At 38.1% G+C, this 27547-nt stretch overlaps 2 protein-coding genes across 2 annotated transcripts in view; one reads left to right on the forward strand and one right to left on the reverse strand.

Annotated features, from left to right (window-relative positions):
- Window positions 1-27547, forward strand: part of LOC122900093 (serine/threonine-protein kinase TNNI3K) — a 349591-nt gene that overhangs the window by 263043 nt on the left and 59001 nt on the right. The window contains exon 23 of the mRNA XM_044238472.1: window positions 7219-7328. Coding sequence (XP_044094407.1) covers window positions 7219-7328 — 110 coding nt within the window. The remainder of the gene's footprint in view (window positions 1-7218; window positions 7329-27547) is intronic.
- On the reverse strand, window positions 12384-26295 carry LRRC53 (leucine rich repeat containing 53). Its single transcript, XM_044236247.1, is given in 4 exon segments — window positions 12384-14719; window positions 17430-17945; window positions 23040-23855; window positions 26193-26295. Coding segments are annotated over 4 exon segments (3771 nt in total).

Raw genomic sequence — 27547 nt, forward strand, 5'->3', positions numbered from 1 at the left:
GAAGGGCCTGTGTGTTCGCAGTGGAAGTCGCTGTGGGAGTTTAAGCAGGGCAATAGTACAACACTAGGATTATTTTTGAATGCTCTCTCTTGCTACAAAGCTAATTCTGGATTGAAGAGGCTTGAAACCCAGGGCAAGGAGACCAGGTACTCCAGATAAGAATGTATAAGACCTTAATTAGGGGAGTGGCTTTAGAAGAGAAAGGAGAGGCTGGTTGTGGGAGATTTGAATGGGACTTGCTGGTGGGCCAAGGTGAGAGCACAAGGGAGAGGGAGGAGTCAGGGTTAACTTCAGGCTTCTGGCTGAGCCAGCAGAAGATGATGGATCCAGGAAGAGAGCAGATTTGTGAGAGAAGTGATAAGATTAGAGAGAGAAGGAGCCAAGGTTTGAAGCCAAGCAGAGAGAGAAGAACCAGGCAAGATGAAAAAGGAGCTGGTATGACCTGGCAAACAAGAGCTGTCCTGGATTCATTTCAGAGAAAGAAACCAACACCTGCTTCCCAGATTTTACGTCTCCCCCGGGTCTGTCTCCTCTGATATATCATGACAAAGTAAAGAAGAAATCTAGGATAAATTAATCCATCGATATGTATCTCATCCAATCCCATTCCCTTATAACCAGGTACCAAATTTTGTGGATCACTTTCAGATTATAGTTTGAGGCCAAAGAAAAAGCCTCTTGTTTTCCTTTTGTTTTCCTCTATGATGCCAGCTGGTTCACAAGGAGACTCAACTCTGTGTCCTGGGATTCCTTTAATGCCAAGCTGTATCAAAGTCTCGGATGTGACAGCAAATTAAGAACATCTGCCAATTCATTCTAGCCAGATTTTGGTGAGACTTTATATTGAGGTTTTAACTCAGGTTTGCAAGCTGTAATATAGGGGCCAAATATGGCTTGCAATTTTTTTTTTTTGGTCTCACATATGATTGTAAAAAATAAGAATTTAAGTACATTTAGAGACACAGTTATATCACAGGATCCCATATTTGTAGCAATTTGTGTTTGCTACCCCTGTTTAAATATTAGATGTTCTTCTCCATATATGATTAGAATCCTAAAGCATCCTAAATATAATAACCTTAAAAGGCATAAGCACTTGATGATGTGGACTATGCTTTGACATGTGATAGGAAAATAGGAGTGAGCCAAAGTTCTGAAATCCTGTGTTTGCTGTGCTAATCTTTATCAGTTTATCACTGAAAAGAGTAGAGCCAGCCAATCACTACAGAGATCACTGGAAAGATCAAATCAGTCCAATGGATGGTGATATTTCTATGAACATAGCTGATATTAACATTCCAATACTTCATTACACTGACAAAGATTGCAATGAGAATAGACATTGGTGCAAATTAATCTATTCTTCTGACAGTCTGTAATGAGAATGGGATGTGGTTAAAAAAATTAAGCCATTCTTAGTGCAATCTCAAGATTGCAATCTCGTGGTCTCTCTCAGATGCTATATGCTCTGGTGATACATCATTGAGAAGTGTCAGTTTAACAAAGAATGTGTCTTAGCGCTTGCTGGGAGAGTGGTCTGTATTTGCTTTGTTTCACCAAAGCCCAACCCATAAAAACAACAAGGTAGAATCAATTGTGTTTTTTAAAACACACATACACACAATCAAAACTGAAAAAAAAAAAATTTCTTGTAGTTTATGTTCATCAAAGCTTACAAGTAAAATTTTTTTTATATGGATGCCTGTACTTATTTTTATAAAATGTAACAGTGATAGTTTAATTTAGGAATTCAGAATCTAGTACCAATTTATCCATAAGCAATATAGCCAATTAAATTCGCCATGAAGAGCTGCGTAGTCCTCCTCTCCACAGTGGCCATAGTGCATTAGGAGCCGGGGCTGGTGACAGATGAGATGGTTTGTAGCCTTGTAATTTGCAGTAACTCAATGCAACCTTTTATTGGGTATTCAGACTCCCAGAAAACCTCAAAAGGAACTATGATTTCTGATCTAAACAGACCAGAAAATATACAGTGTTTCTGATATCTAGTTCCCTAGATTCAGAGTAAAAGGGATCGGTGAAACCCTTGGCTCTGTAGATGATAATAATTACAGCAACAACAGCTAACGCTTATTGAGAACCAACAATGTGCCAGATGCTTTCTGTACACTATCTCCCTTAATTCTAACAATAACCTGTGGTTTAGGTTCTATTAGGATAAGATATATGCTCAACATCACACACCAGTAAGAGGGACAGTCAAGACGTAAGTGCATGGCTCCTTGTCCCCAAACCCCATGCTTATCACCATTACATGATGTCCTCAAGGCTTCATCTTACATGTACAAAACTTAATACTCACAGAGGCAAATTAGCTTAATTAGGATCTCTCACAGAGTTAAAAGCAAAACCAGACTGGAAATTAGGCCCCCACATCACATTTCCTTGTTAAAGGAATTTCTTTCTTTTCTTTTTTTATTTTATTTTATTTATTTATTTGAGAGAGAGAGAGAGACATAAGAGAGCACATGGGAGAAAGCGAGAGCACAAGCAGGCGGGAAGTGGTAGAGGGAGAAGCAGTCTCCCTGCAAAGCAGGGACCCCAATGTGGGACTCAAGCCCAAGGACCCCAGGATCATGACCCTAGCCCAAGGCAGATGCCAGCTGACTGATCTACCCAGGTGCCCCAAGGCCAATTCTTAATGGTGATACTGTTTCAGTTTATAGAAGCTCCCTCCCCAAATGTTCTGATAAAAAGATAAAAGTATGAACTAAATATGCCACCAGATCTCAATCATTTACCTAATTGTGTCATAATTTAATATTAAACTAAGCATATTCATTCTATGGTGTTTCTTAGTGACTAGGCATTGTACTCTGTCCTAAAGACATAATAATGAGCAAGATAGCAATTGGCATTAATCCATAATCCTTATTTATTTGTACAATAAATGTTTACTGAATCATCTATACCATGACCTGTTTTATCTCCAGTGAAATCGTATTTTGAGCGGCCTCATTTATTGATTCGTTTGGTGCATATCAGTTGGGTGGCTACTGATTAGCTGTCATCGTGCTAGGCACGGGAGATACAATGGTGAAAAGATACAATTCCTGAGCTCAAGGAGCTTGTGATTTACAGAGGCAAGCAAATAAAGAGGCAATTAAGTATAATATAATACTTACTGTATTATACTACAATACTACAATAGCACCATGTGCTATGGGAGTACATAGGAAGGGCACCCAGAGACAGTTCATTAAGCTAAGACCTAAGGGACACTAAATATAATGTAAGAAAAGAGGATACGTACAAGAACATTTCAGGAAAAAAGGATCACCTTTCCGAATTTGTGATTGAATCATAAAAAGAAGTGAAAAGTCCAGTAACTCATCTCTTTAAAAATTATTCATTCATTTACCAAAGTTTATGGAAAAGCCTAACACTTTTTTGTTAGCTTATTATTGCCCATATGGAATGTTCAGTACATTTGTTCACGAGAATAAGTGAGTGAAGGTTATCACATGCCGGACAGAATGCCTGTTGATGATCTCTAGTCATATCCCTTTTTTTCTTGATAAAGTATTGATAAGCAATAAAGAACTTAAATCCACAAGTCAAGACCATGGTTATATAAACTTTTGAGGCTGACTCACAAAATCTTGTTTAATTTAAGCCTCATTCAGGATGAGAGTGAGAAAAAGCTATGCTCTAAAATTGTGCAGTCCACTATGGAAGCTACGAGACACACGTGGCTACTTAAATGTAAATTTATATGAACTGAAACTGAAGTAAAAGTTCAGTTATTCAGTCACACCTTTTTAGTGCTTAATAGCCACATTTTAAGTGCTTAATAGGCATATGCTACCATGTTGAACACTGCAGAACATTTCCATCATTGTAAAAAGATCTATTAGATAGTCCTACTCTAGTGCTAGATTACAAGTTTCGCTCAATCATTGATAATTATCACAGTGCTGAGAAAATGGTAGGTGCTCAATAAATAGTTATTGATATTTTTAAATTTACCCTTATTCTCTTTTAATAGCAAAGTTCCACTTGTAAAAGTAGAAACCAACATGTACATAAATCATTTAACATATTTTATGTAGCAATCAAGGTAAAAAATTTGATGAATGGGCTGACAGTCTCTTTCCTGAATCTGGAATACCAGAAAATCTCCCAGCTGTTGGTGTAAACATGGCCACTTAGGCAAGACTGACAAAGTAATCTCAGAGGTGACAAATCTCAATTCCATGACCCTCATGTTGCATTGCCCACTTTCTGGTGGAGGTGCTAATGAGTGGTATCACTGCCAAGAGTGCACAAAGCAAAAAGGAGAAGGAGATGCCAAGGCCTTGCAGAATCTGCTTTGAATAATGAAGAATTAAGTATCATTCATCTTAAACTGATTTTCCAGATGCAGTGCCAAGAAGCAAACAGGTAACTTTATAGACTTGATATCAGAGTCTAAAAGGGTTTCAGAGGAGACATTTGGCACCTGCATCTGAGTTTAACTCACTTTATGAATAGTCCCTCCCCACCCATTAGGATATGTATAATTAGTTTAAATGTGTTCACTGCACTGGCTTATGTGCTTATAGCTGTACCAGCTCAACAATATCCAAATGGTCATAAGGTGAAAAAGAAGAGTTTAAAGATCAGTGATTATTAAGCATTAGTTAATTTTTTTGCTTATTTATTTACCTCATTCCAAAAAAGAATTAAAAATTGTCAAGAGTAGCCAATGGGAGAAACCTAACACACCTAGTTTTTTGTGACACAGAAGACACATTTTATAAGTGACATTTCATTTGCTAAATATGTGGGGTTTTTTTAAAGAGTCTTATTCATTTATTTGACCGAGAGAGAGATCACAAGTAGGCAGAATGGCAGGCTGGGCGGGGGGAGGGGAGCAGGCTCCCCACCCAGCTGAGAGCCCGATGCAGGGCTCGATCCCAGGACCCTGAGATCATGACCTGAGCCAAAGGCAGAGGTTCAACCCACTGAGCCACCCAGGCACCCCCTAAATATGTTTTGACCAGTCTTTTGTTTCTTTGTTTTCTTAGTGTCAGCAAATATAACTGTAGCTAATAGTGGCTAGAAAAGTTTGACAAATGTGACAATGCAAATATTCTACAAATGGCATTGAAAACAAGAGTAGAAATGGAATTCCTGACTCTGCCCTCAACTTGGAACAATTGTACAATTAGAACTGCTGTTGTAAGGAAGGAAATATTAAAATACCAGACAGGCAAAGAAAATGAACTTAAAATTTTAAATACAAATAACCAATAAATATTTAGGAAAATATTAAGCCTCACTATTCATCCAAGAACAAAATTTAAACAACAAGAAATGAGCTGATACATTTGCCTCTCATATTAACAAAATCTTTTACAAAATGAGAAAGCCTAATACTGGTGTAGATGTAATGAAAAGTCTCTCACACATTGGCCACTGAGAGTGTAAATTAATACAACTCTTGAGAAAAACAGTGTATCAGTATGTGTCAAAAGTCTTCAGCTATGCCCTTTGGCAGGTTAATCTTACCCCTCAAAATATCATAAATATCATAAAATATCATAAATATCAAAATATCATAAATAAAGTTTCAGTCTGTGAAACTGGGAAAGTCATACTGAAGATGATTACTTTGAAGTGTTTATACCCAAATTTGAACATCCTAAAATTGAGGAATGATTAAGTAAATCATACAGAATACAGAGTCGTTAAAAATACATTAACCTGAAGTTTAATAACTTGGAAAAATGTTGATATTTAGGGGAAAAATATTACATAGTCATATACTGGATTGGGCATGAGCTCAATGATAGAAAGAGTATATAAGAATACTCAAAATATTTTAACAACTGTCCTTTCTGAATAAGATTTTATTCTAATTGTGTTTCTAAAATTTCAAAGAAAACAGGTATAAATGTTACATTTGTCAAAATTAGGTAGTAATTCCGACTGATCCATAAAGCAAAATGTTGATTAACTTCCATATAATTTCACTAAATTAGTAAATCTATAAACAGAAGTGAATTGGAGCAAACTTTAGTGTAAGAGAGGCAGTAGTTATAGGTCATATCACAAATGTTGTCAAGGTACAGACAGATGTTGATGACATCACAACCTGGAAGAGAGGAAGTCAACATCCTGGGACTTTAGCCTCCCACCGGTGCAGAGCAATTTTTAGGAGGAATAAAAAGAGCTTCGGGTGTTGTTTACAAAGTATTTTCAGTGTGAAGTGGTTGAAGAGAGCATGGAATCTGGAACAAGAGGTTATACCACTTACTAATTATATTTAATTTTTTCACAAATTAAAAACTAGTTACATACACGCACACACACAGAAATACCTACTTTGAATGATTGTTAGGAGGTTTGAAAAAGCTTATGTATGTATCTACCATGCTGCCTGATACAAAATATGTTTAATGAAAGTACCTGTGAACTTGGTTTCCAAGAGAGTTACAGAAATCACTGGTTGCAGAGCAGGGAAATATGCGACAGTCAGGATTTCACAGCGAAGCCCCATGCTTCACCACACCGTAATGGGGAGTTTCAGATGAGCAATATTCAGAAATCCAAGCAGACAGGTAGCACTAGGAAGTTCAGTCAACGAGTGGTATTAGCTAAAATGATGGATTTGAGGTATCTTACAAAGTTTAGCAAATAGTAACTACTTTATAAATATTAAATCTTAAAATCCCAACATTCTTATAACCAGTAATGGTATTTAAGCTTAAAAAATCATCTATTTTGCCCAAGTGATAGGGGTGCTTCCTGAACTGCAAAGTTCAGTGACATCCCACGTCTTGCTAAGTACAGGATAAGCTCTTTAGCCTGGATTTATGACATTGTATATCGTCTGGTCCATTTTGCCTTTCAGTCCTTACTTCCTATAACATTATGTGTATACCCTGTACTTCAGACACACACCCCAAACTGCTTGCTCTCTGTATGTTCTTTTGCATGTTTCTTTGATCCTCTTTGTGTTCCCTCCGCTCCCAATTTGTTGAATGAACGAACAACTGAATGAATGGACAATTATAAAGATAAACTGATAGTATCAAATTATCCAACATTTTGTTTAAGCATTTAAAAAAAAAAAAAACCTGCATAGAGGTATCTTTGAGTCTCTGCTAATGTTGCACAGATTGATTTTTGATGACTTTTTGTTTGTCTGTTCCTATGTTCCTTGAGGCAAGTATGTGAGTTTCAGAACTGACATGTTCGTTTGGTTCCTAGCGGCTGCTGCAGCAGACATGGCTTACCACCACATCAGACCTCCCATTGGCTATTCCATCCCCAAGCCCATATCATCTCTGCTCATGCGAGGGTGGAACGCATGTCCTGAAGTGAGTAATTCTTATTTCCTCTTAGAAAATGTGTTATGGTCAAAATCTGTCACAAATAGTGTAACTCCAAAGTCTACTTTTAGTGTGTATTTTAAGACTGTCAAGGCAGGAAGACTGATTTGCCTTCTGCTCTTTAGTCTCTAATTGCCTCAAAAGTCTGAGTATCTCATCTTTCTTTGCTGCTGCTCTCTGATTTTGAAATGTTTCTCACAACTGATTAGCAAAAGAGAGACCAGGGTATGACAGATGACTCACAGCCTCATCTCAGCTGCAATTTTATTAACTACACTTGAACCATACTTAGTCATTTTCTGAAGAAAGAAGTTTGGCACAAGACAGATTTGTGTTGGCTTTTCACCATGAGGCAGACCTTTAGTGGAGACCCCGTGACAAGTGGTCCTTAGTAGCACTGTCTCAAGCAGGAGGCCAGAGACCAAGTCCTAGTCCTTCCCTAATTCTTTAAACAGTAATGGGATAAAGTAGTTAGGAACACAGATGGAGGGATCGAGACTATGGAAGGAATAAATAAAGGAGGATATGTAAACAGAGAAAAAAATTAAATATGATCATAGATCTAAGAATATTAAGGGTTACACTCCTATAATCCCAGCATGAAATCTCAGACCACGTGTTTACAAGACAGGATTCTTCTTATCTGCACCAGACATTGTGAGAATGTCAAACGAGGAGACTCCTCAACTTCTCTCTTGATAATACTGTTTAGTACGGTGTCTGAGACTCTCCCTGCCAGCATGTTTTGTTGTCTATTGAAATCCTTGTGTTTTAACGTCAGCCCACGTTGATTCTTCTGCCCTGAGTAGAGGGAATTAGTTCACATTAGTTCACAAAAGTGTAGCTGTTGTTAACTCAGGAAGTACCTCACCAAGGGAGAAATAGAATAAGTTCCAGTCTAGATTTTGGAAGAAGAAAGCCAATTTCCCCACTTCTTTTTTTCTAAAGGTAAAACCCAGACCAAGGCATTACCCAACTGCACAAACATACATGGAGACTCTTAAGAAGAAAAATAAAGATTACTATGGCATGCAGATTGAGTAACCTCAAAAGAAGTAATCTCTTCTCCTGACCATTCTGCTTCGCAGATTATGTATTTATTGGTGTTGAATCTTTTCTCACTACCAGAAAGCAGGGATTTTTTGTTTTGTTTTGTTTGTGGCTGCAACCTCAGCACCTAGAACCATCCCTAGTAGATGTTCAAAAATATTTGTTGAGTACATCAGTGAGCACCACTATTGCTTATCAAAGCCTCCAACACCCTCATCTGAATTGCAGTGTCCAAAAAATAATTTGTCTTGAAAATTATATGGCTTAAAATAGTTTGGGAAAAGCTTTCCTTGCTGATTCAATATGAACCTCAGGCATATTTTCTAGGAATAAGTATGTCAAAAAAGCTAATCTGAAATTTCCTTTTCTCTTTAGTGTATATAACATAAAGTATAACAAAAAATGTAAAGTAAAATTTTAAAAATCTGTCAAGGGTATCCCTTTTGCTTTTATTAATGGACTCTTCATGTTTATGATTATAAATTAGGAATATATGGAAGTTTTCATTTGAAGATAAAAGCAAGTCATTAGCAACTTCTAAAACTATTTTTTGGGGGGTAGAATGGATGTCACAAATAACACATTAGGAAATAAGAGAACCAGATCAGGGCTAAAGGAGGGTATGCTTAAAGTTAAAGAAAAAAAAAAATACTAAGAACCCAAAACTCAAGTGTTTAGTGGAAAAGTTTCATTGGTAAGCAGCAAAACCAATCAGTCCAGGGCCTGGGCTCTGAGAATGCAGTTCAGGGAGAAGGATGGGGGAAAAGCATAGTAGGAAGCAAAGTCTCTGACTAGCCAGCTGTATCTGGGCTTGCCGGTCAGGTGGGCCCTGGCTTGGCTGTGGTTTCCATCTCAGCCTCATGAAGTTGAGCTGCTGGATGTGATGTGCCTGAAACATCATCGCCGTGCCCATCTCCATAGCATCTTCACTGTGTGAGCAGGCTCAGTGGTGAGGAAAAGGGAAATGGTGGGCTAGTTCATATTCTTTGCTTCAACAATGACTTATGGAGTCTCTACACAGCCCCACGAACAAGTGCTGGGGATTCAGTGGAGACCTATGCTCCAGGGAGCCTCAGTAAGGTCTAGTAGCCAAATGGAGACAAATTGAATAAACAAATGATTTTATAGTTATAAGCCAGACTGAGGAAAACAAGAGTAGATGAGAATGCATACTAAAGGAATTGGCAAGTACAGGACAAAGAGATAATATAGGTCAGGAAAGGCTTCCTGGAAGAACAGACACTTGAGCTGAGGTCACAAGCATAAACAGGAGTTTGCTGAATGAAGGGGTTTGGTGAGAGAGAAAAACAGTCCAAGCAAAGAGAAGGTGTGCAAATTCACTGAGAGAAAGGACACAAGGGAGAGGCTTATTAGGTATGGGAAGCTTGTAGCGACTGAGGGGTTAGATCTCCATACCATCATTTGAAATAAGTTCATCTTTAGATATGAGGCACTAACACCATGCTCTCCTGGTCCTTGCTTTCTAGGTTATCAACTTCATTACTCATTCTTTCTTTCGTATTTGTCTTTGCTTCACTCCTTGAACTTGAACCATATTGTTATCTCCTATATATGTCTTCTTAGTCAAGACCTACAAAGACAGAAGAGGACAGTGAGAAAAGCAGATATGAAATCCCAGGCAACTATATTTTTGTCCCTAAAGAGTTGCAGAAATATGATAAAAGTAATTGTTTTTTGAAAATTCAGCTGAACTTGGCATGCAAAGATTTGATAACTTACTCAGAGAATTGCATGTGGTTCCTATAGTGAGACAGGCACTGAATTATCTTCTAGTATGATTGGGGTAGTTGAGCATTGTTTCTTAACGTGTGGGCTGCATATTACATACTCCAGTTTACCCGGAAAAATTTGTTAAAACGAAGATTCTGGGGCCCTATTCTAAAGCTCCGGCATCAAAATGTCTAGGATGGAGCCTGGGACTTTGCATTTAACAAGCACCTCAGCCGATCTGTGCCCAGTAAAGGCAGAGAACCAGCGGGCTGGAACAGGAGCAAAAGACACTGAAGTCTGAGCGTGCGCTGAGCTGCTGTTGCATTAATCCAGTTGATTACAAGACAAAGACTACAATGGTTACCATGGGGATTCAGGAGCAGGGGCAAACTTGAGAACTACTTCAAAGCAAACAACATCCTAAGGAGGTGAAAGACTGGATTTAGGAAATGGCAAAGAGGAAGGAGCCCAGGAGAGCTGTCATCATCACCGCCTTCTGAGAATTAGCCAGTGACCAGAGTACTCCTTGGGCTCTTAGGTATCAGGGATATTGTTGGCAGTGGGAGAAAAAGCCAAGTGCTCTGCTTTAAGGTGAAGGTGGTTTTTGTTTTTTGGTTTTTGGAATTTTTTTTTTAAATAATAATAGAAAAAGGAAAAAAAGAAAGATAGCTACCAAGAGATTAAAAAAAAAACGAACCTGGTCTACAAAGCTAAGGAAACTGTCAATTAGAATAAAGTGATTGTGCAAGAAGTTGGCGTAGATGCTCTTCTCACCTTAAAGGGCTTAACCGAATGAAGTGGGATCAGGGGAGGCAGACAGATGGCATAGGAGCTAAGCTCAGGCAGAGAGGCTGAACAAAAATAGAGGGGAGAGGAGTTGGAGTTAAAAGCAAGGAAATTTTGAATCCAAGGAGAAAACAGAAAGAAGAGAGGGAATAAGGTTAGAGAGTTTCAAAATAAGAAAGTTACATCATTTGCTGGCAATTCTGAATAGGAAAGAAAACAGAAGATAGGCAGAGCATGTAAGCAGAATTTACATTGTTCTATAGTCTTTTAGGCTATACAAATATTGCAGGATGCAGATATAAAGATCCTGTTATATAAAACTATATTAGAGACTACATAAATATATAAAATATGTAAAAATATATTAGATATAGATAGAAGAGAAAGTACTACCTTTTTCCCCCTAGGAAAGGTAAATGTAATATTCTATACCATGAAGGTATGCTTTCAATGTTTTACTGGGATATCAAAAATAAAATTGTTTGAATATACCTCTATCTTTCCAATAAATGTGGCTTTGAATGAGAGAAGCTTATTCTACTATTGCTTTTAAATCTCATATTTATAAGGACATTTAATTCCTGTGCACAAGGAGGAATACTCACACCAAACAATAGTGACATGCTAAACTCAAGAGATCAAGCCTTGAAAGCTTACATACTAATAGGTTATTTAGTTTTCAAAATCTTAAGTTAATAACAATTGGCAATAAAGCTTGTTAAAATTCCCTTTGTTCAGGATCCATTGTGTTGATCTTGAAGCTCCATTTGTTCTTCTAAAATGATTGAAGCCGAGATCGCCACCTAGTGGATTTAGAGGATTTTACAGGTTTTACAGAACTAGCTTACATCCCCTGGAAATCCTTAAATTTTTTTTTTCTCTCTTAGAGAAATAATAGGTTTTAAAAACTCTACTTAAGATCTAGGATAATTGTCAACATAACAGTTGCAAATGGTTGAAATATAAGAATATGCATATCAGCTAGACTACAGTTAACAAACAAAGCTCAATTTTTATTTTCATACCATAATTAGGAAAACAGATCAGGCACAAATATGAATATATAATCATCTATGTAGAAAGCAATATTGTAATACCACTAATTGAGATGTGTATAGTAATTTCCATAAAATAAACATCAAGTGTAAATCTGTTCAAGTACTTTTCTCTTCTTTAATCTTTCATTTGCTTAAGGCTTTTTTTTTTTTTTTGATGTTTGCTTTCTTTCTCAGAACTAGGCAAAACTTTTCTTTCCCATTTTTCTATTTCTCAGAGAAGCAAATTCAGTTAAATGTGTTAAACCTATCTTGTGGCTCCATCTTTGATTTTTGCATTCTATGCAGTCATGTACTTTTACTTCATTGACAACCAAGAGTTCCTGAGGACTTTTCCTCCAAAAGAATGCATTTTGAATGCCTGCAAAGACTAGGGGTGTTTGTGTGTCCTTTTGAAGAAAGCTAAAATAGAAAATGATGATTAGTTGAGTTCTGCCTCTAAAGGTGAGGGATTAGCACAATCAGCAGATGGCGGATACAGTGTAGGTTTTGGAGCAGAGCTTCCAGCCTCATTTATTCTTCAAGGAATTAGAGGCACCTTATTTCTTGTCTCAAAACTCGTGTCTTTTAACTCTGGCGAAGAGGAAAGCACTAGATGTGTCTGCACTGCCACTGCACCTCCTTTATGAGCTCTGTCATCTTTATCTGGTTGAATATTTTGAACTTCTCCGAAATCTTGCAAATTACAGTTAATTCTGAAATCTATTTCACTACGAGGACTATTTTCAGCTTCCGGGGAACATGTGATACTCAAATCCTTAGCTGTAATAGTAGCCTCAGCAGAGCTTGAATCATACAACATATGTTTTTCACTTTTTCCATTTTCCCAAGTTTGCTGCATTTCTTTTCTACTACCTTTTAAGGTCAACTGTGCAGTCCTAATTAATGTACTAGAATCTGCCTTGTTTCCATCCAACATTTTATTCTCTTCTTTCCCTAATATTTTTATCCCTAATATTTCAGTGCCATCATCTCTGGGCAATGCATTTGTGCTATCAGTTTCTTTTTTGTCACTGTTGGTTGGATTGCAAATGGCTTGAGTACTAAGAGAAGTACTGACATCTTTGGGAATCTCTGTTCTATTTTGGTATGGAATAGAATTTGTCTTCATCGAAGTTAGGTCTCCTGTGGCTTGTGTCTCAGAGGAAATGAGAGCGGAATCATCAGTTTCTCTTTGAGGAGGTTTTATTCCTACACCATTTCCCTCATCCATGATACAGCGTTCCACAATTTGATGTGATATATTCCATTTGGTCATCAACATTTTTTCCTCATTTCCAAGTTGTGTGTGACTTGAGTGTTGCTCTACATGTTTCAAGGTTTCATTTTGATTTAAGGTATGTTCTTTATTGGTGTCCATTTTGTGGCCATCTACAAATTGTGTTTGATTCCCCAGGGACAAAGAAAACTGATTTGGCTCAATGATCTTGGATTTGTCCTGCTCCCTGTGCTCAGTGGGCTCTGTTGCCCCTTGGTCAGTAGACCCCCTGGAAATGCTGGGTGGTAAAACATCACTTTCTGTATTTTCCCAAGTAGCTGGTAAATACTTGGGCACTTCCAATGCAAGGGGAGTTGCACCTTCCACTTGCTCATTTGAAAATTGAGAGCTTGCCTGCCTGTGTTCAGCTATGACGGGTGTGGGTAGAGGCAGTGTTGATGCATTGCTATCAGGAATGAGGCCATTAGGGTGACAGTTGCCTTCCCTGGACCTCTGGGTGACTACAGGTAAGTCATTAGCACTGAGCGGAGGAGTCTTTTTAGTGTCTTGTTGGTAATACGGGGTCTGCTTTGGAGCATGTTTGAGAGGAATGCTCTTTGAAGTGAGTTTATCATAGTTGTTGTTACTCACTGGCTGTTGGGGAAAATCTGCAGAGGACACAAGGTTTATATCAGCTTCTTTCTGAGAAGCTTTAGGTAATTTATGCGGCAGTAACAATACCTGTTTGCATTTCTTTGGGAGTTCTGGCAATGATTTTTCTGGATGGACTTTGACTTTTCTGAATGGGTGTGAGTTTAATTTTATCCTTGAATTTTGTTTTTTAATTTTCCCTTTGAGGTCAGATTGACTGGTTCTCTTCTTTTTCGGAATCTGTGGATCAGTAGACCGTTTTTCTCCTTTGTTTCCCTCCTGAGGATTGCCACATTTTTTGAGATCCAACTTGGTCAGGGGGCTACTTTGAGTTTTCTGCTGTTTCCAGTGGGTTGATGTTTTAGATGACATCACCAGATGATTTTTTTCTACTAAATCAGGATCACAGAAGCTAACCCTCTTAGGGGAATATGTTTTCTTGATTTTTGTTGATAACCTTGATAACTCTGTGCTGTCCTCCCTCATAAGGAATTTTTCTATTGCACTGTTAATTTGGATCTGCTCTTTCTTGGCCTTTGAATGTTCTTGACGATTTGGCTTCTTTTCTTTCACGTAATCTTGAAATTGATCACAGGGCACATACTTACAGATAAGAGAACTGTTTGGCTGAAAATAGCTAGGCCTGCTCCATTTTAACGGTCCACAAGGATCATCATATTTTGATCTATGTTTTTGTAAGATCTGTTGTACACAGTGTTCCTCAGGCTCACAAGGCTGGGATGATGAACCTGTAATAAAATGTCTCTGCCTGTGAGGTTGTAAGCCTTTGTCTTTTTTTTCTACTGGAGGCTGCCATGATTCATTTGTTAAATGCTTTTCAAGACTTTCTCTTGCCAACACTGAAGCGGATGTTGCATATCTCCTCCTGAATGTGTCATTGTTGATATCTGCTGAACAATAAATGCAGAAATTTAGCACTGAGCAGAGTTTTATTACCCCAACCGAACAGATGCTTAGAAACCTTATGAAAGGTGCAAAAAATGATTCCTCTGATGATGGCAATTCTTGAATACTTCCTAATTTTTAACCAAACCCACAAAAGACTTTGGGGAGTTTACAAAGCTACACTTTACGGCCCCATTTTAATAGCTGCAATGCTGAATTAAAAGTTCAGAATTAGAAATAAAAACATTCATAGTTGTAAATCTTTACATTAGTTGTTGGTTAGGTTAGCTTTAAATATGAATAATATCTAAGCTCTTTTCAAATGGCCATCACAATAGTTTTCTGCATTAATTTCCCAGTTAGAACTAAATATTAGGAAGAACATGATACTGTACTGAGTAGTGTTTAGGTTTCAAACACAAGATACCTTCAACAACAAAAAGGAAATACCTGTGATACTACTACTGGCTTCATCAAAGCAGAGGCCATACCTGTTTAATTTCCCATCACTTAATATAGGATTAATTAAATATTTTTTAAATGAATGAGTATTCTGGAATATGGTCTGGTCTGTATTGCAGGAATCTCTGTGAATTTTAAATGATACATGTTAATATGATATTAATGATACATGTTAAATAATAATAATGACAAAAATAATAGTAATATTTACCATTAATCAAGCATCTACTAAGAGCCAGGCACTGTGCTAAATACAGTACCTTCATTATCTCATTTAATATTCTCAAGAGATCTGATCCACTGGACAAGTCCTGTTGTCCTATTACTTTCATAGATGAAGAAAGATGCTTAGAGAGGTGAAATGCTTCTACCCATCACATTTCCACATGTCCATATCGGCAGAACTTGACCCAGGTCTGTCTGACACTAAACCCTACCCTCTTAACTACAATGCACGTTAGGTTTAAAATAACATCTTCTCAGTATACTTTCTCTTGTCTTCTGAAATTGTTTGTTTTATCCAAAGGAAGAAAGGAGTATTACTGTTCAGAGATCAAAAGGAAGACGTGAGCTAGTCTTCACACTAGCATCTGACTCTTAAGGTTTGCCTTCAACTTTCTGGGGGACCTTGGGGAAGCTACTTACTCAATGGGTATCAAGAGATAAGACTGAGATGGGAATTTTATGTGGATATAAAAATATTCTGGGGAAAGAATTTTAGCTTTTATCAGATTCCAAGAGAGTTCTGTGACTCAAAGATAAATATTCAGAACTATCAGACTAGATCATCTCTAAATCTTCCCTACTCCTGAAATACTGTGATTCTGTGTTTCCAAGTTTGGAGACATAATCAGAGTGACAGTCACTCTTACTGACTTCTCTTCTAGAGCAAACGTGGCCTTGGTTGTTTTCTCCTCCAATACCTATTCATTCCATCTCCAGTACAATGTCTGACATGTAGCAGAATTTCAAGTTTTTCTCAAAAGTAAATGTATTGATTTGACAAACAACTGTGCTCTCTGTGTGAAACAAGGGACTGGGTTTTAAATGGTTAAGAGACAACATTCCCTTCAGTAAAAGGGTTTCCCACAGAAAAGTTAAGGCATTGGACAAAGCTAAACATCTGCCTGAAGTGTGGCTCTACTGAAAGGGTAAGTGTTTATTTCTTTCTAAAATAAAGCCAGTCTGATCTGGTTTCTATGACAGACTTTTTTTTTTTTTTTTTTTTTTTAAACTTTGGCTATTCCTCTCTTGAGTCAAATCATCAGACCCCAGAAACTAGTAAGAACTGGAGTCTGGGGAATGCAATGGCCTGCCTTATGCCACACATGAAATAACATACAGTTTCATTCTTTTCCAATTGTCCCCAAATCCATCTTAAGGGCCATATCCTGACAGTGAGAATTTCTTGGTGCTGTACCTCCACCATTCATATTCTGAGAGAAAGCTCTGCTCATTGTAAACCAATTCAAATAAATGACAGGAACCTCTTTACAGAAAAGCTGTCAAAGTTTTCACTGCTGAGCCTGAAAGCATCACCTTACTATTCAGGAAGGAAAAGGAAGACATTTAATTCATTGCCTCCACCTAAATATTGACATTGCCCATGTACAGTGGGTAGATGTCATGGCCAGATTCACTTGGCTCCCAACATGGGACGATGAATTAAGTCCTGACTTTCCCTGGACTGGAAAGTTATCATCCTTGACAGCTCAGCAAGCAAAGTGTGTGTCTTGACATCATTCCTGAAATGAATCACTAGCATTAGAAGGCCCATTCTTCTAACATGTCATGCTCTGAGAAGGTTGCTTACTGCAGAATTGGCATTAGAGCTCGAAGGATGTCGGAATAGAAGCCGATACTCAGCCTCCCATAAATCTTAACGGCATATTGCTATTTAAAAGCCTGCTTTTCTTTAAAAAAGAAGAAGAAGAAGAAGAAGAAGAGGAGGAGGAGGAGAAGAAAAAGAAACTTGTTAGGTGTTGGGTCACAAACTCACTTTCCAACAGGCATAAGATATACTTACTCTCAGCTCCTGAGGATGGGGGAGTCCTCATCTACACCTTACCCCAAACACACACATGTGCACACACACACACACACACACACACACATCTAGTATCTTTGGAAGAAGGACAGACTGGTACGACACAATGATTTTTATAGCATTCTACTGTTAGGAAAATTAAAGGAAATTATGTCTTTTGGAGGAATTTAAACAGTGGGATCCTCTGAAACAAGGCAACTCACCTAATGTTCCTGTTACATGCTGTGGCAAAGTTTGAGGTTGGACTTCCCCAGGCTCATGATTCCTTAGCTCTTTAACTCTCTTTGGACAATGTCTTGTAAGTAAGCCTGCTTCATTAAAAGCTGCCATATTCCCAGGAGGCTCTGAACATCCTGACTGCAGCAATCTGCCACCAAAGCAGAAGAAAGTGCTGTCTGCCCCATGGTCTTTACCTTTCAGGTTTCTAAATGATCCGTCAGGGGCTGTGGACTCAGAGGCCAGTGCTGCTTGATGGCTGTTTTCCTGTAAAAGTGGCATTTCCTTTCTGGACCCCACAATGGACATGACCTTTATCTCGTTTTCCTGAGTTAAGTGGCAGTTACAGTATCCCTTAGCGTGGTAATTTCTTGCCTCATGAGCACACAGGGATTCATCGAAGGTTCTGCAACAAAGGTTTTCTGATGTGTGTTCATTTGCTCTGCCTTGTTGGAGTTTCCAGTTAAATACAACTAAACCTAGGCAAGTGAGACCAACAGCTCCTGTGACAAATAGAGAGACCATTAAAAGATAACATCAAAGGAAGAAACATATAAATCACCAAATGTGAAATCCGCAAATATCAAGGTTAATGGTTTAAAGGGCATCAGAATGGGTGGGAAGTCTATCACCATGAAGAAAAATACCAGTGCAGACAGAGGCTGTTTAATCAACATTGTTCTGTCTGTTAATTTGGAGCTCTCTTTGTAGCCTATTAAAAATTTTTAAGAAAAATACCATCTGGAATGCCTTTGGTGGAAAAAGGAGTTTTTTTTTTCATGGACTGAAATTCATTCAAGATAAAATCATTCTTGCATTAAAATCTTCTTCCTGTAGGAAACCAAATTTCCTATTTCTTAATAGGAAATAGTAGACTACATTTAGTACATACCCTGAAATTCCCATATATCATAACCCCCTCCTATTGTTGTATTTTTTTCATCCCTAAGATTCACCCCCTACCTCAGAAAAAGTCATTGACTTCTGTTTGGCATAAAGGCCAAATCCCTGGGCATCCAAGTCTCAGCGCAATCTGGCTGTAACCTCCCTCCTTTGCCTAATTTTTCATTTTCATTTTTCATTATTTAAACACTGTGATTCAAACTCTTCGGTTCATTAGTCTTAAGGTATTTCTAAGGTTTTGTGTATGCCCCTTGCATACACAAGGTTTTGTGACTCTTGCAGTTTTTTCCCTTATCTCTGTTTATTTGAATTTTTTTTTTGAAATTTATTTATCCTTTAAAAACTAAATCTGTACCTCTGAATTTCTCAACACCTTTGCTGTTTTTTCCATCCTGCAAAGATCACTCCCTTCTATGAACTCCCACAAAATCATGACTGACATCTAATCTCAGACTGTCTGGAACTGTCCCTTCATGTTCTACGTATGTATAACTTATCCTCTGAATAAACCTGCAAAGGGTAGTGTTTCTCAAACACATACGGAGTCTCTACTCACCTGTTTCTACTTCACCGTTTCCCATCTTGACAAAAGGCATGCTCAACTGCCTAGATGTTCAAACCAAAGTCTCTAGAGTTATACCCCACTTCCCTCTCTGTCCCAGTCATTTCCTTTTTCCTTAGCCCTTATAACAGTATAAAATTACTGTGTTCGCTTACTTGCTTGTTCGTTCACTGTCTGTCTTCCCCTGCTAGAATTAAGCGCTGAGAGGAAATGGACCTTTACAGTCTTGTTCAACATCTTATCTCCAGTACCCTCAACTCTCACACAGGCTTACCGGAATGTTTATTGAATATTCTTAAGTAAACAGAAGGGATTCTGTTTATGAGTTTTCATAATGAAGTGCACTGAGTGGTCTAACTTTACAAATCTCCAAAATGCTGATGGGGTAGACATGGTGTCAGTATCAACTAACTTAGGAGCCCTGTTTCCTAAGTCCAGCTCTGACCACAAATTGCTGTGTGACCTTAGGCAAATCAGCTCCCCTGGAGAACTCAGTTTCCTGACTCTGGAAATGAGGACAGTGAAAGAGATGAGGTCAACATTTTAGACTTTTTGATTGATTGCACCATGCCTGGTTCCCTCTACTGCAGACAATTTAATGAAAACATGATATTTTTTGAACTTGAAAGAAAAGAGAACGTATCAGGCCATGATTAATTCATTTTTCTGTTAAAGATGAAGATTAACCAAAGTGAAGAGCAGCCTCTGGTAAAAACCATCAAGCTTTAGGTAGTTTACCAGATCTTGAGGTCTTATAAGCCCCACTTTAATTTTTTTGTGATAGTATATTCTTAGTACTATCACATTTTGACATAACTTAATCTCTATTAAAGACACAACAGTTTTTTTAAAAGTAATAGCAAGACTTAGATCAGACACTTTATTGCCTAGAGCTAGGGTAATTCCAAAAAAAGACTTTTGGCTTTAAAATATTAAAAACATACGAAAATAATAAAATTTTAGAAACACTCCATATGTCTTACAGGGAATAAGAAAACTCAGGATTCAAAGCTTTGTTCTGACACCTTCCTTGAGCAAGTTTTCTAACCTCTCTGAGCCTTATTTTTTCTCCCTATCAAATGAGGATGATTAATACCACTCAGTAATTAAATGAGATAATATATGTGACATTTAACACATAGTAAACTTCGATCATAGGTTCAGTGAATCATCATTGTGGTTTATGGTTATGATTCCTACTGCTGTTGTTTCATTTTGATATTCCCTATTAGGTCCTAGAAGACTCAGCTGTTGGGTGTGGGAGGAGAGAAAGTCCAAAAAATAAAATCATTAAGAGAATACTTGGTACGGCTGATGCAGTTACTAAGCCAAATAATAAAGAAAAGAAAGATCTAAATTTTCTTAAACACATGCATCAGCCATTGAAATGAGAGTAGGCATAATCTGATTATAGGGTAAAGTTTTCCCTCTAATTGCATCTAAATGGCAAGGATCTACTCACTCTCCTGCTGTTGATGCTAGAACGGTGTGTGCATCGCATTGCTCAGGTATGGTCACTTTCTATCAGTGCAGAGAGCAAAAAGCAGCAAATGAAGCTTGTAGGCAGGCTAAACATGCTATTAAGAAGATAGTTGAATTTTCATTGCCATGGGCATTGTTGCTATTTTTAAAACGTGTTCTAACAATCTTTCTGAGTTGGAAAAACAACAACAACAAAAAGCAAAATTTAATGACAAGTCCTCGCTGGAAATGTTACAGCTTCATGAAATCTTTCTCCTTTCATCAACCAATTCACAGAATGGGAGGTTTTAAGATATTAGAGTATGATGCCAAACAACCACTTATTAGTTTTAAATTCACTGAATTTGATTTTTTATATTCTCTGGAATTTTGATGATTTTTCTACAGCCAAAGAAAGAAAGGGATTCAAGGGTCAAATTATAGTTCTAAGTCTTTTCCCCACAATCGACAGTTTAGATTATTAATTACATTTTTACTTCAGAGGGACTAGAATCTTAATAGAATAAATTGTATAGTAGGAATTTTTTAAAGACAAATATTTCCTAAAAACATTTTTAACAATCACTCAGAGAGATACCTAATGATACTTTCACACGTTATAATTTGTGTATAATCATACTTATAACTCATCAGAATTTGTCCATGCATAATAAGCTTCCTATTATTTTGATAAAACCTTTGAATCTTCCAGAATTTATATCCATTTCTATAGTAATGTAATTTGGTAGTAAATTTTTTCTGAAAATAGATACAGAAAATACCTAGAAGATATTGAAAATTAGTCTATTGTAATATTTCCAAAATGATGCCCTACAAAAGAGGAATTTAATGAAATCCTCTGTGAAAAAAGAGTTAATGATTAAGTAAATTTAAGAAACATTCCGCACTGTATCTTCCTCTTAATGATCCATAATGCTCATTAGAAATTAGAAAAATGCTGCAGTAAAGAAACCTACTTCACTTTGTTTAATCCACCATTACCCAAATCTATTTGAACCTCACAACATGTTGTTTACATGTGCATCTGTGTATGTTTTTATTGGAATATCTATTAATTATTCTGTAGAACTAGCACTTGAGTTCTACTATTCTAGTACATTTAAAGTAAAATTCCCTGCCCTGTTACTTTTGTCTTTTATGGTAAATTATTTCTTAACACACATAATTACTGACATGGTTACATAGTTTTTGAAATAATTTATCTTTCTGAGAGGATTTAAATTCACTTCCAAGTGAATCAGATTACCACTGATGGTAGTTCCATTTTTTAGACCTGATGCTGGTGCCCATCTATTCTGATTAAAAGTGTAACTGTCAGGAGTTAAAAATCTGATGTTCAAGTTTCGCTGGAAACCTGCTATGGAACAATTATTTATAGCACATATTCAAAATACATCAGTTCAGTCCTGGATGTCATTTGCAAACCTCTGGTGTTCTCGCTTTGGGGCACTCCCCCCCACCCCACACACACACCTCATCACCATGGTTACCCACAAGTGCAAAGGATTTCACCACGCACTGCAAGCATAGGGGGGAAACACACATCCAGGTAGATAACTCAAGAAATCTCATGTATATTTGGTTTTTGACTAATGACATTAAGTATCACTTTTTATATCATTTACCCAGTGAGAGGTAACAATAGTTGATGTATAGTTAAGAGATGTTTAAACTACCTTAGAAAAATTAAAGAGTTGAAAATTATCTTCTCTTTAGTCAGTCCGGGGAGGTATGGGCCAAGTTTATGAATGAGTTGATAAACAGAAATCTCACAAGAATTCAAAACCCCCAAATAGGTGGAAAGCAAGGCACAGAGAGGTTAAATAACTTCCCCAAGGTCACAGAGCAATTAAGAGGGCAGCCAGGATTCAAACCTGGTGATCTAACTGCAGAGCTCATACACTAAATGTCTGTGCTGTACAAGCACTCTAGAGAAGATGCATGTGATTTCCATACTACCAACTCCTCGGGCCCCTGGTTAAGCCCACTGATTCTTATTATACCACAGAGGGGCACACGGATGAGAGCACCTTGAAGAAAGAGACAATGTCTCATCACTTTTTAATCCCTATTTCTAGTGTTTTAATGAATGTCCCAGTGTTTCGTGGCAAATGGAAGATTGATAAAATGTAGATACTATTCCTGCATTACGGACAAGAAAACTGAATCTGAATAGTAAAGTGACTGACTCGGGATTACAGAGGTTATTATACTAAGATTAGAATTCTTGAATTCTGGTCCAAGACCCTTTCCTCTGTTAAACAGGTTCTCTGCAACAGGAAATTCTTACAACCTGTTCCAGGTCAATCAACATCCTCCTACGTCTACTGACAACCTCTCCCTTCCACAAGCCCTGGAAAATTTCCCCAAATCGCCTGGGAACAGCATCATTTAGTGTATTTTTTTTTTAAGATTTTATTTATTTATTTGACAGATAGATCACAAGTAGGCAGAGAGGCAGGCAGAGAGAGGAAGGGAAGCAGGCTCCCTGCTGAGCAGAGACCCCCGATGCGGGGCTCCATCCCAGAACACTGGGACCATGACCTTGAGCCGAAAGCAGAGGCTTTAACCCACTGAGCCACCCAGGTGCCCCCATTTAGTGTATTTTAAGAGCATGGAAATGAGCTGGGCACACTTCTCCCCGGCATACCTGCAAAGCCAAGGACAGTCAGCAGGACCACATCCTGCCCCGGGAGGAGGGGACTTCTGTTCTTTAAAACCAGAGTGAAGTTGGAGACCTTGGAGTCACAGTTGGTCTCAGACACCTTTAGCACACTCTTTGCGGTGGCCACAGCCGCGGCAGATGACTGACAACTTAGGTCCTGGGCATTCCGGAGCATGCGAGCCGAAGACTTAACATAGTTTCTTAAAAACTGGGCAAGGGGGTAGAGGTCACAAGAGCAGCTCCACTGGTTCTTATCTAAACTCAGAAGGATTAGCTGCTTCAGTGGAGTGAAAACATCTGGCATGTGGGCCAACCTATTTCGAGAAAGGTCCACTTCCTGTAGTTGAGGAAAGGGCTGGAAAGCATCTTTCCCAATGTAGGAAATAAAATTGTTAGATAAATCCAGATGCCTAAGATGGTGCAGCTTCACGCCTCCGAAGGAAGTGCCTGTCAGGTTAGTGATGCGATTCCCATCCAGGTGGAGCCGGGTCAGGCCCTTGGTGTTCCGGAACCAGGACCCCCGCAGGGTATGCAGAGCATTATTGCTAAGCACGAGCACCTGCAGACCGTGAAGCGCGCTGAAGGTGAGATCAGTAAGTGAAGAGCTGGATATCTGGTTGTGCTCCAGCACCAGTGTCCGCAACTCTGAGAGGCCATGCAAGGCATCTTCCCGAACGTCCGCGATGCCATTTCTGCTCAAGGAGAGCAAGGCAAGATTAAACAAGAGGGAGAGATTTGTGCTCTCTATGGCGGAGAGGTATCCATCAGTGATGATTAAAACCTTCGTGGTCGCAGGGGCTGCTGTGGGGAAGAAAAGCACAAACTAGCAGCAAGATACACACAAGCGGGAGGGGAGTACAGTGGAGAGCAAAGATACTCAGCGCCCTCTGAACAATCTTATCACCTAGGTAAGAACAACAAACAAAATGAAAAAAATTCCCTGATTTCTCGGTGTAAGGGGAAGCTGGCTCTTTATCAGAATTATGGATTTTTATGTTCTTTGTTTCTATGACATGTTTATTTGAGAAACATAAACCCATATGTTCCTTTCGATGTCAAAGTTAATTCACTGTTTGGAATTATCACCGTCAATTTTTGTTTTTGGTTTTGGTTTTGGTTTTGGTTTTATTTTTGGTTGTGTTTTTGAAAGTGGCTTTTTAGGCTTCATCTCTGTGAGGCCGTGTACTGACCCACTCCAGGCCTGCCAGCCCAAGACAGATTTACCCATGAGCCACGCATGTGTCTAAGCTTCATGGCCAGTTTTCCACGAGCAGTGTATATTTATGCTGTGAACTCAGTCATCTTTTCTCTCAAACCTAAAGGTAGAAGTTGGGTGGGAGGAGTGAGAAGGAGTGTTGGTTTCTGCTTTTTAGCTCCAGGCTAAAAGTTGGCAACTCGCGAGGATCTCTATTCTCTCCAGACGACCTGAGGATCTGTCAGTGGGGTTCTCATTATAGTCTGGGCCATCTTGGCCTCCACTCTAATATCTGTTCCCTCCAATGAAGTACATCATGTGATGACAGGTGGTACTCAGGGCTTCCAACTGTTAAATCCCTTCACCATAATCACCTCAGAGCTATCACTGCTCTGTCATTAGAAATCAAAGCGTTTTAACTCAATAAAGATGTATTATAATCAGGAGTTATTGTAACACATCTTTATCATGCTAAAATTGTTTTGACTGCAAATGACAGTGCCATAAAGATGGAAGAGTCCATTGTCCCTGGGAGGTCTACAGGTGATATTAGAACAATCAACCAGGGGGGAAGCAAATCACAATTCCCTTATGAAATTCAGACTGTACTGCTGAAACAAAGAGATTTCAAAAATGTGAAAAAAGGATTTTCATGGTGTCTTCTTTTGGAAGAATTGCTCCCATCTCTATAGCACAAACAAGCTCAAACTGTGGTCTTTTTCTGTAGAGTATTTATTGCTGATTATTTGAATTCTATTAATTCTGGCCAGTTTAGCATTTTGTTTCTCTCAGTATTGTTTTTGATATGGGTTAAGGGAGTTTTATTTTTATGGATCCCCAGTTCTCTAGGGATTTGTCGACTCTGAGGGAAGAGGCTATTGATTCTGTCAATTACTTCTTGTCTAGGAATAAACCCGAGCTCCACTCACAAGTCATCCATTTACTACTCTGTGTTTATGAAATTTAACTTCGTGAATGTGGCATTCCATAAATGAGAAGGAAGATATAGAGGTGCTGCAATGTTTCTTATAGACATCAGCTATCTCTGATCAGGGAAAAAAAAAATGTAGTGAAGTCAGGAAATCTATTTGAGAGGGTAGGAGTTTAGTGTTTAAGTGTTTTTAATACTAATTGGAAACAGTGTACAACCAACTACCCTTGAAACCATCTCTCTCCTGTCAGGGATGACGATGACTTCTATCTCTTAATTTTCATTGAGTCATAGGATTTTAGAAATGAAATTGTCTTCTTTCACTCCATCTTGACTCAGACTTGTTTCTGAAAATTTTCCATTGGCAGAGCTTATAACTTGTTTATCTTCTCTTGGATATCAGGATGTAAATCACATTCTCCTCAAATTTGTTAATAAGGTGTCTTATTAAATTGTTGACTTAAGCAAGCAATATGTAATGAATACAGGCAGTGTATCTTGTTAGCATTTCTACAGCTCATTTACCACCAATAAAAAAAGACTAGACTTTCAAAATTAGATGCACTTTGATAATAATCTGTTTTGCTAGTACATCACTTAATCTTACTAATGCTGAACAATTGCAGTTCAGGTTTCTGATTCATTGATATTTTTCCCAGCAAATGATAGGGCTCAAAACTGCACGAAGGATGGACAAAAATATAATTAAAGTGATTTATTTTTTTCTATTATTAAAAAATGTGTGTGGCTGCATGAAATGGTAGTATTCTTCTGTAATAGCAAAATATCGCAGCTACCTCTGAAGGTAACTAAGGTCTTGCCATAGTTTTGGTTGAGACCACCAGAAACAGGAAGATAATGTGACCAGTCTCTCCTCACTGAGAAAGGCTTGCCCTTTGAAAGTTTACCTCTATCAGGCTGAGCCGAGAGAGCACTCAGCACAATGCAAGCCACGGCAGCAAATTCTCCAGATACACTTAACGCTGCTTTTTAGAGCTATTGGTTTTATTACCTACTATATAGTTTAGCTGTTGACAGAGGGTTACATCTCTGGTGCACACCACGCATGACGCAGGACAAGCTGCCACCAGCCTCAGCACAATGGCAAAGAGCATGAGCCATCCACCTGAAAGGAGAGGGCAAGGCACATCGTGACGTTGGCATTTATTACCATGATTTCAGTATGTTCAGCTCATGAAGGATTTGGGTGATTTCTGCTATGTAATGAGCCACCTTGGGTTCTCACAAGATGCCAGGTGAATAGCTAGAATTCTTAATTCGTATATAATTTAAACCAAACTTCTAAAGCATTTGACCATAAATTTAGAGAGCTCATATGCAGGGCACACCCCTTAGAATAGTTTATTTAAAAACTAAATTACTCTGCAAAATACTGTACAGCTTATTGAGCTTTTGCACAGACATGATCTTATTTAGTTCTTTTAATTCTGCAATGCAATTGGAGGCTGAAAGGCTGTAGTTCAGAATGGCTCATAAACCACCTAAAGTCACATAGCTATTTGGTATTTGACCTCACATCTTTTGACTCTCTCTCCAGCATTCTTTCTAGTTTGCAGAAGTTCATCTCAGGCCCTGCATCTTACATAACCACCAGCAAAGTACTCTTTACAGATTTAGATGCCATACTTAGAGAGGGGGTCTGGAGGAGCACCAAGATCATAAGCCCTACCTAGCTTTGAATTCAGCTCTGCTATTTACTGACTAAGGTGTCTTAGGCAAATTATTCATTTTTTCTTATTTTTTGCCTTTTCATTTTTAAAATGGAAATAACAGATGCCTACATTATAGAGTATGTTGTAAAAATTCAATGGAATGCTCTGTTTAAGAAATGTTAGATTTTACCATGATTTTTATGCCTTTTCAGCCCTCCAATGAAATGTTAACATCATTTGGATATAATATTCCAAAAAGGCTATGTATTTATAATGTATTACATGACTGATTTAGGGGGGAAAGAAAACCTGAAGCACATTGTAATAAAAACGCTCTACCTATATAATAACATAGTTTGAGAATTAATTAAAATGTAAATAAAACATAAAATCATGAATTCTGTCATTCGTTCAACCCTCTGTACTGAATGCTTTCTGTAGGCCAAACACTGCTACAGGCACTGGGGATAGAGTAGTGACAACGATAAATCCCTGCCCTCATGGGCAACAAAAATCAATATGGAAATATCTGTTAAGTCATGTGGTAATAAGTGCTACGGAATAAATGAAGTAAGAAAGGGAGCAGACAACACTAGCTTGGGGGTTCTAAAACATGGTGAACAAGGAAAACCTCTCTGACAAAGTAACAGTTAAGCAAAGATCTGGAGAAGATGAAGGCGCTGGTCAGTTCAAG

Source organism: Neovison vison, chromosome 2 (assembly GCF_020171115.1).
Source record: "Neovison vison isolate M4711 chromosome 2, ASM_NN_V1, whole genome shotgun sequence".
NCBI classification, from domain to species: Eukaryota; Metazoa; Chordata; class Mammalia; order Carnivora; family Mustelidae; genus Neogale; species Neogale vison.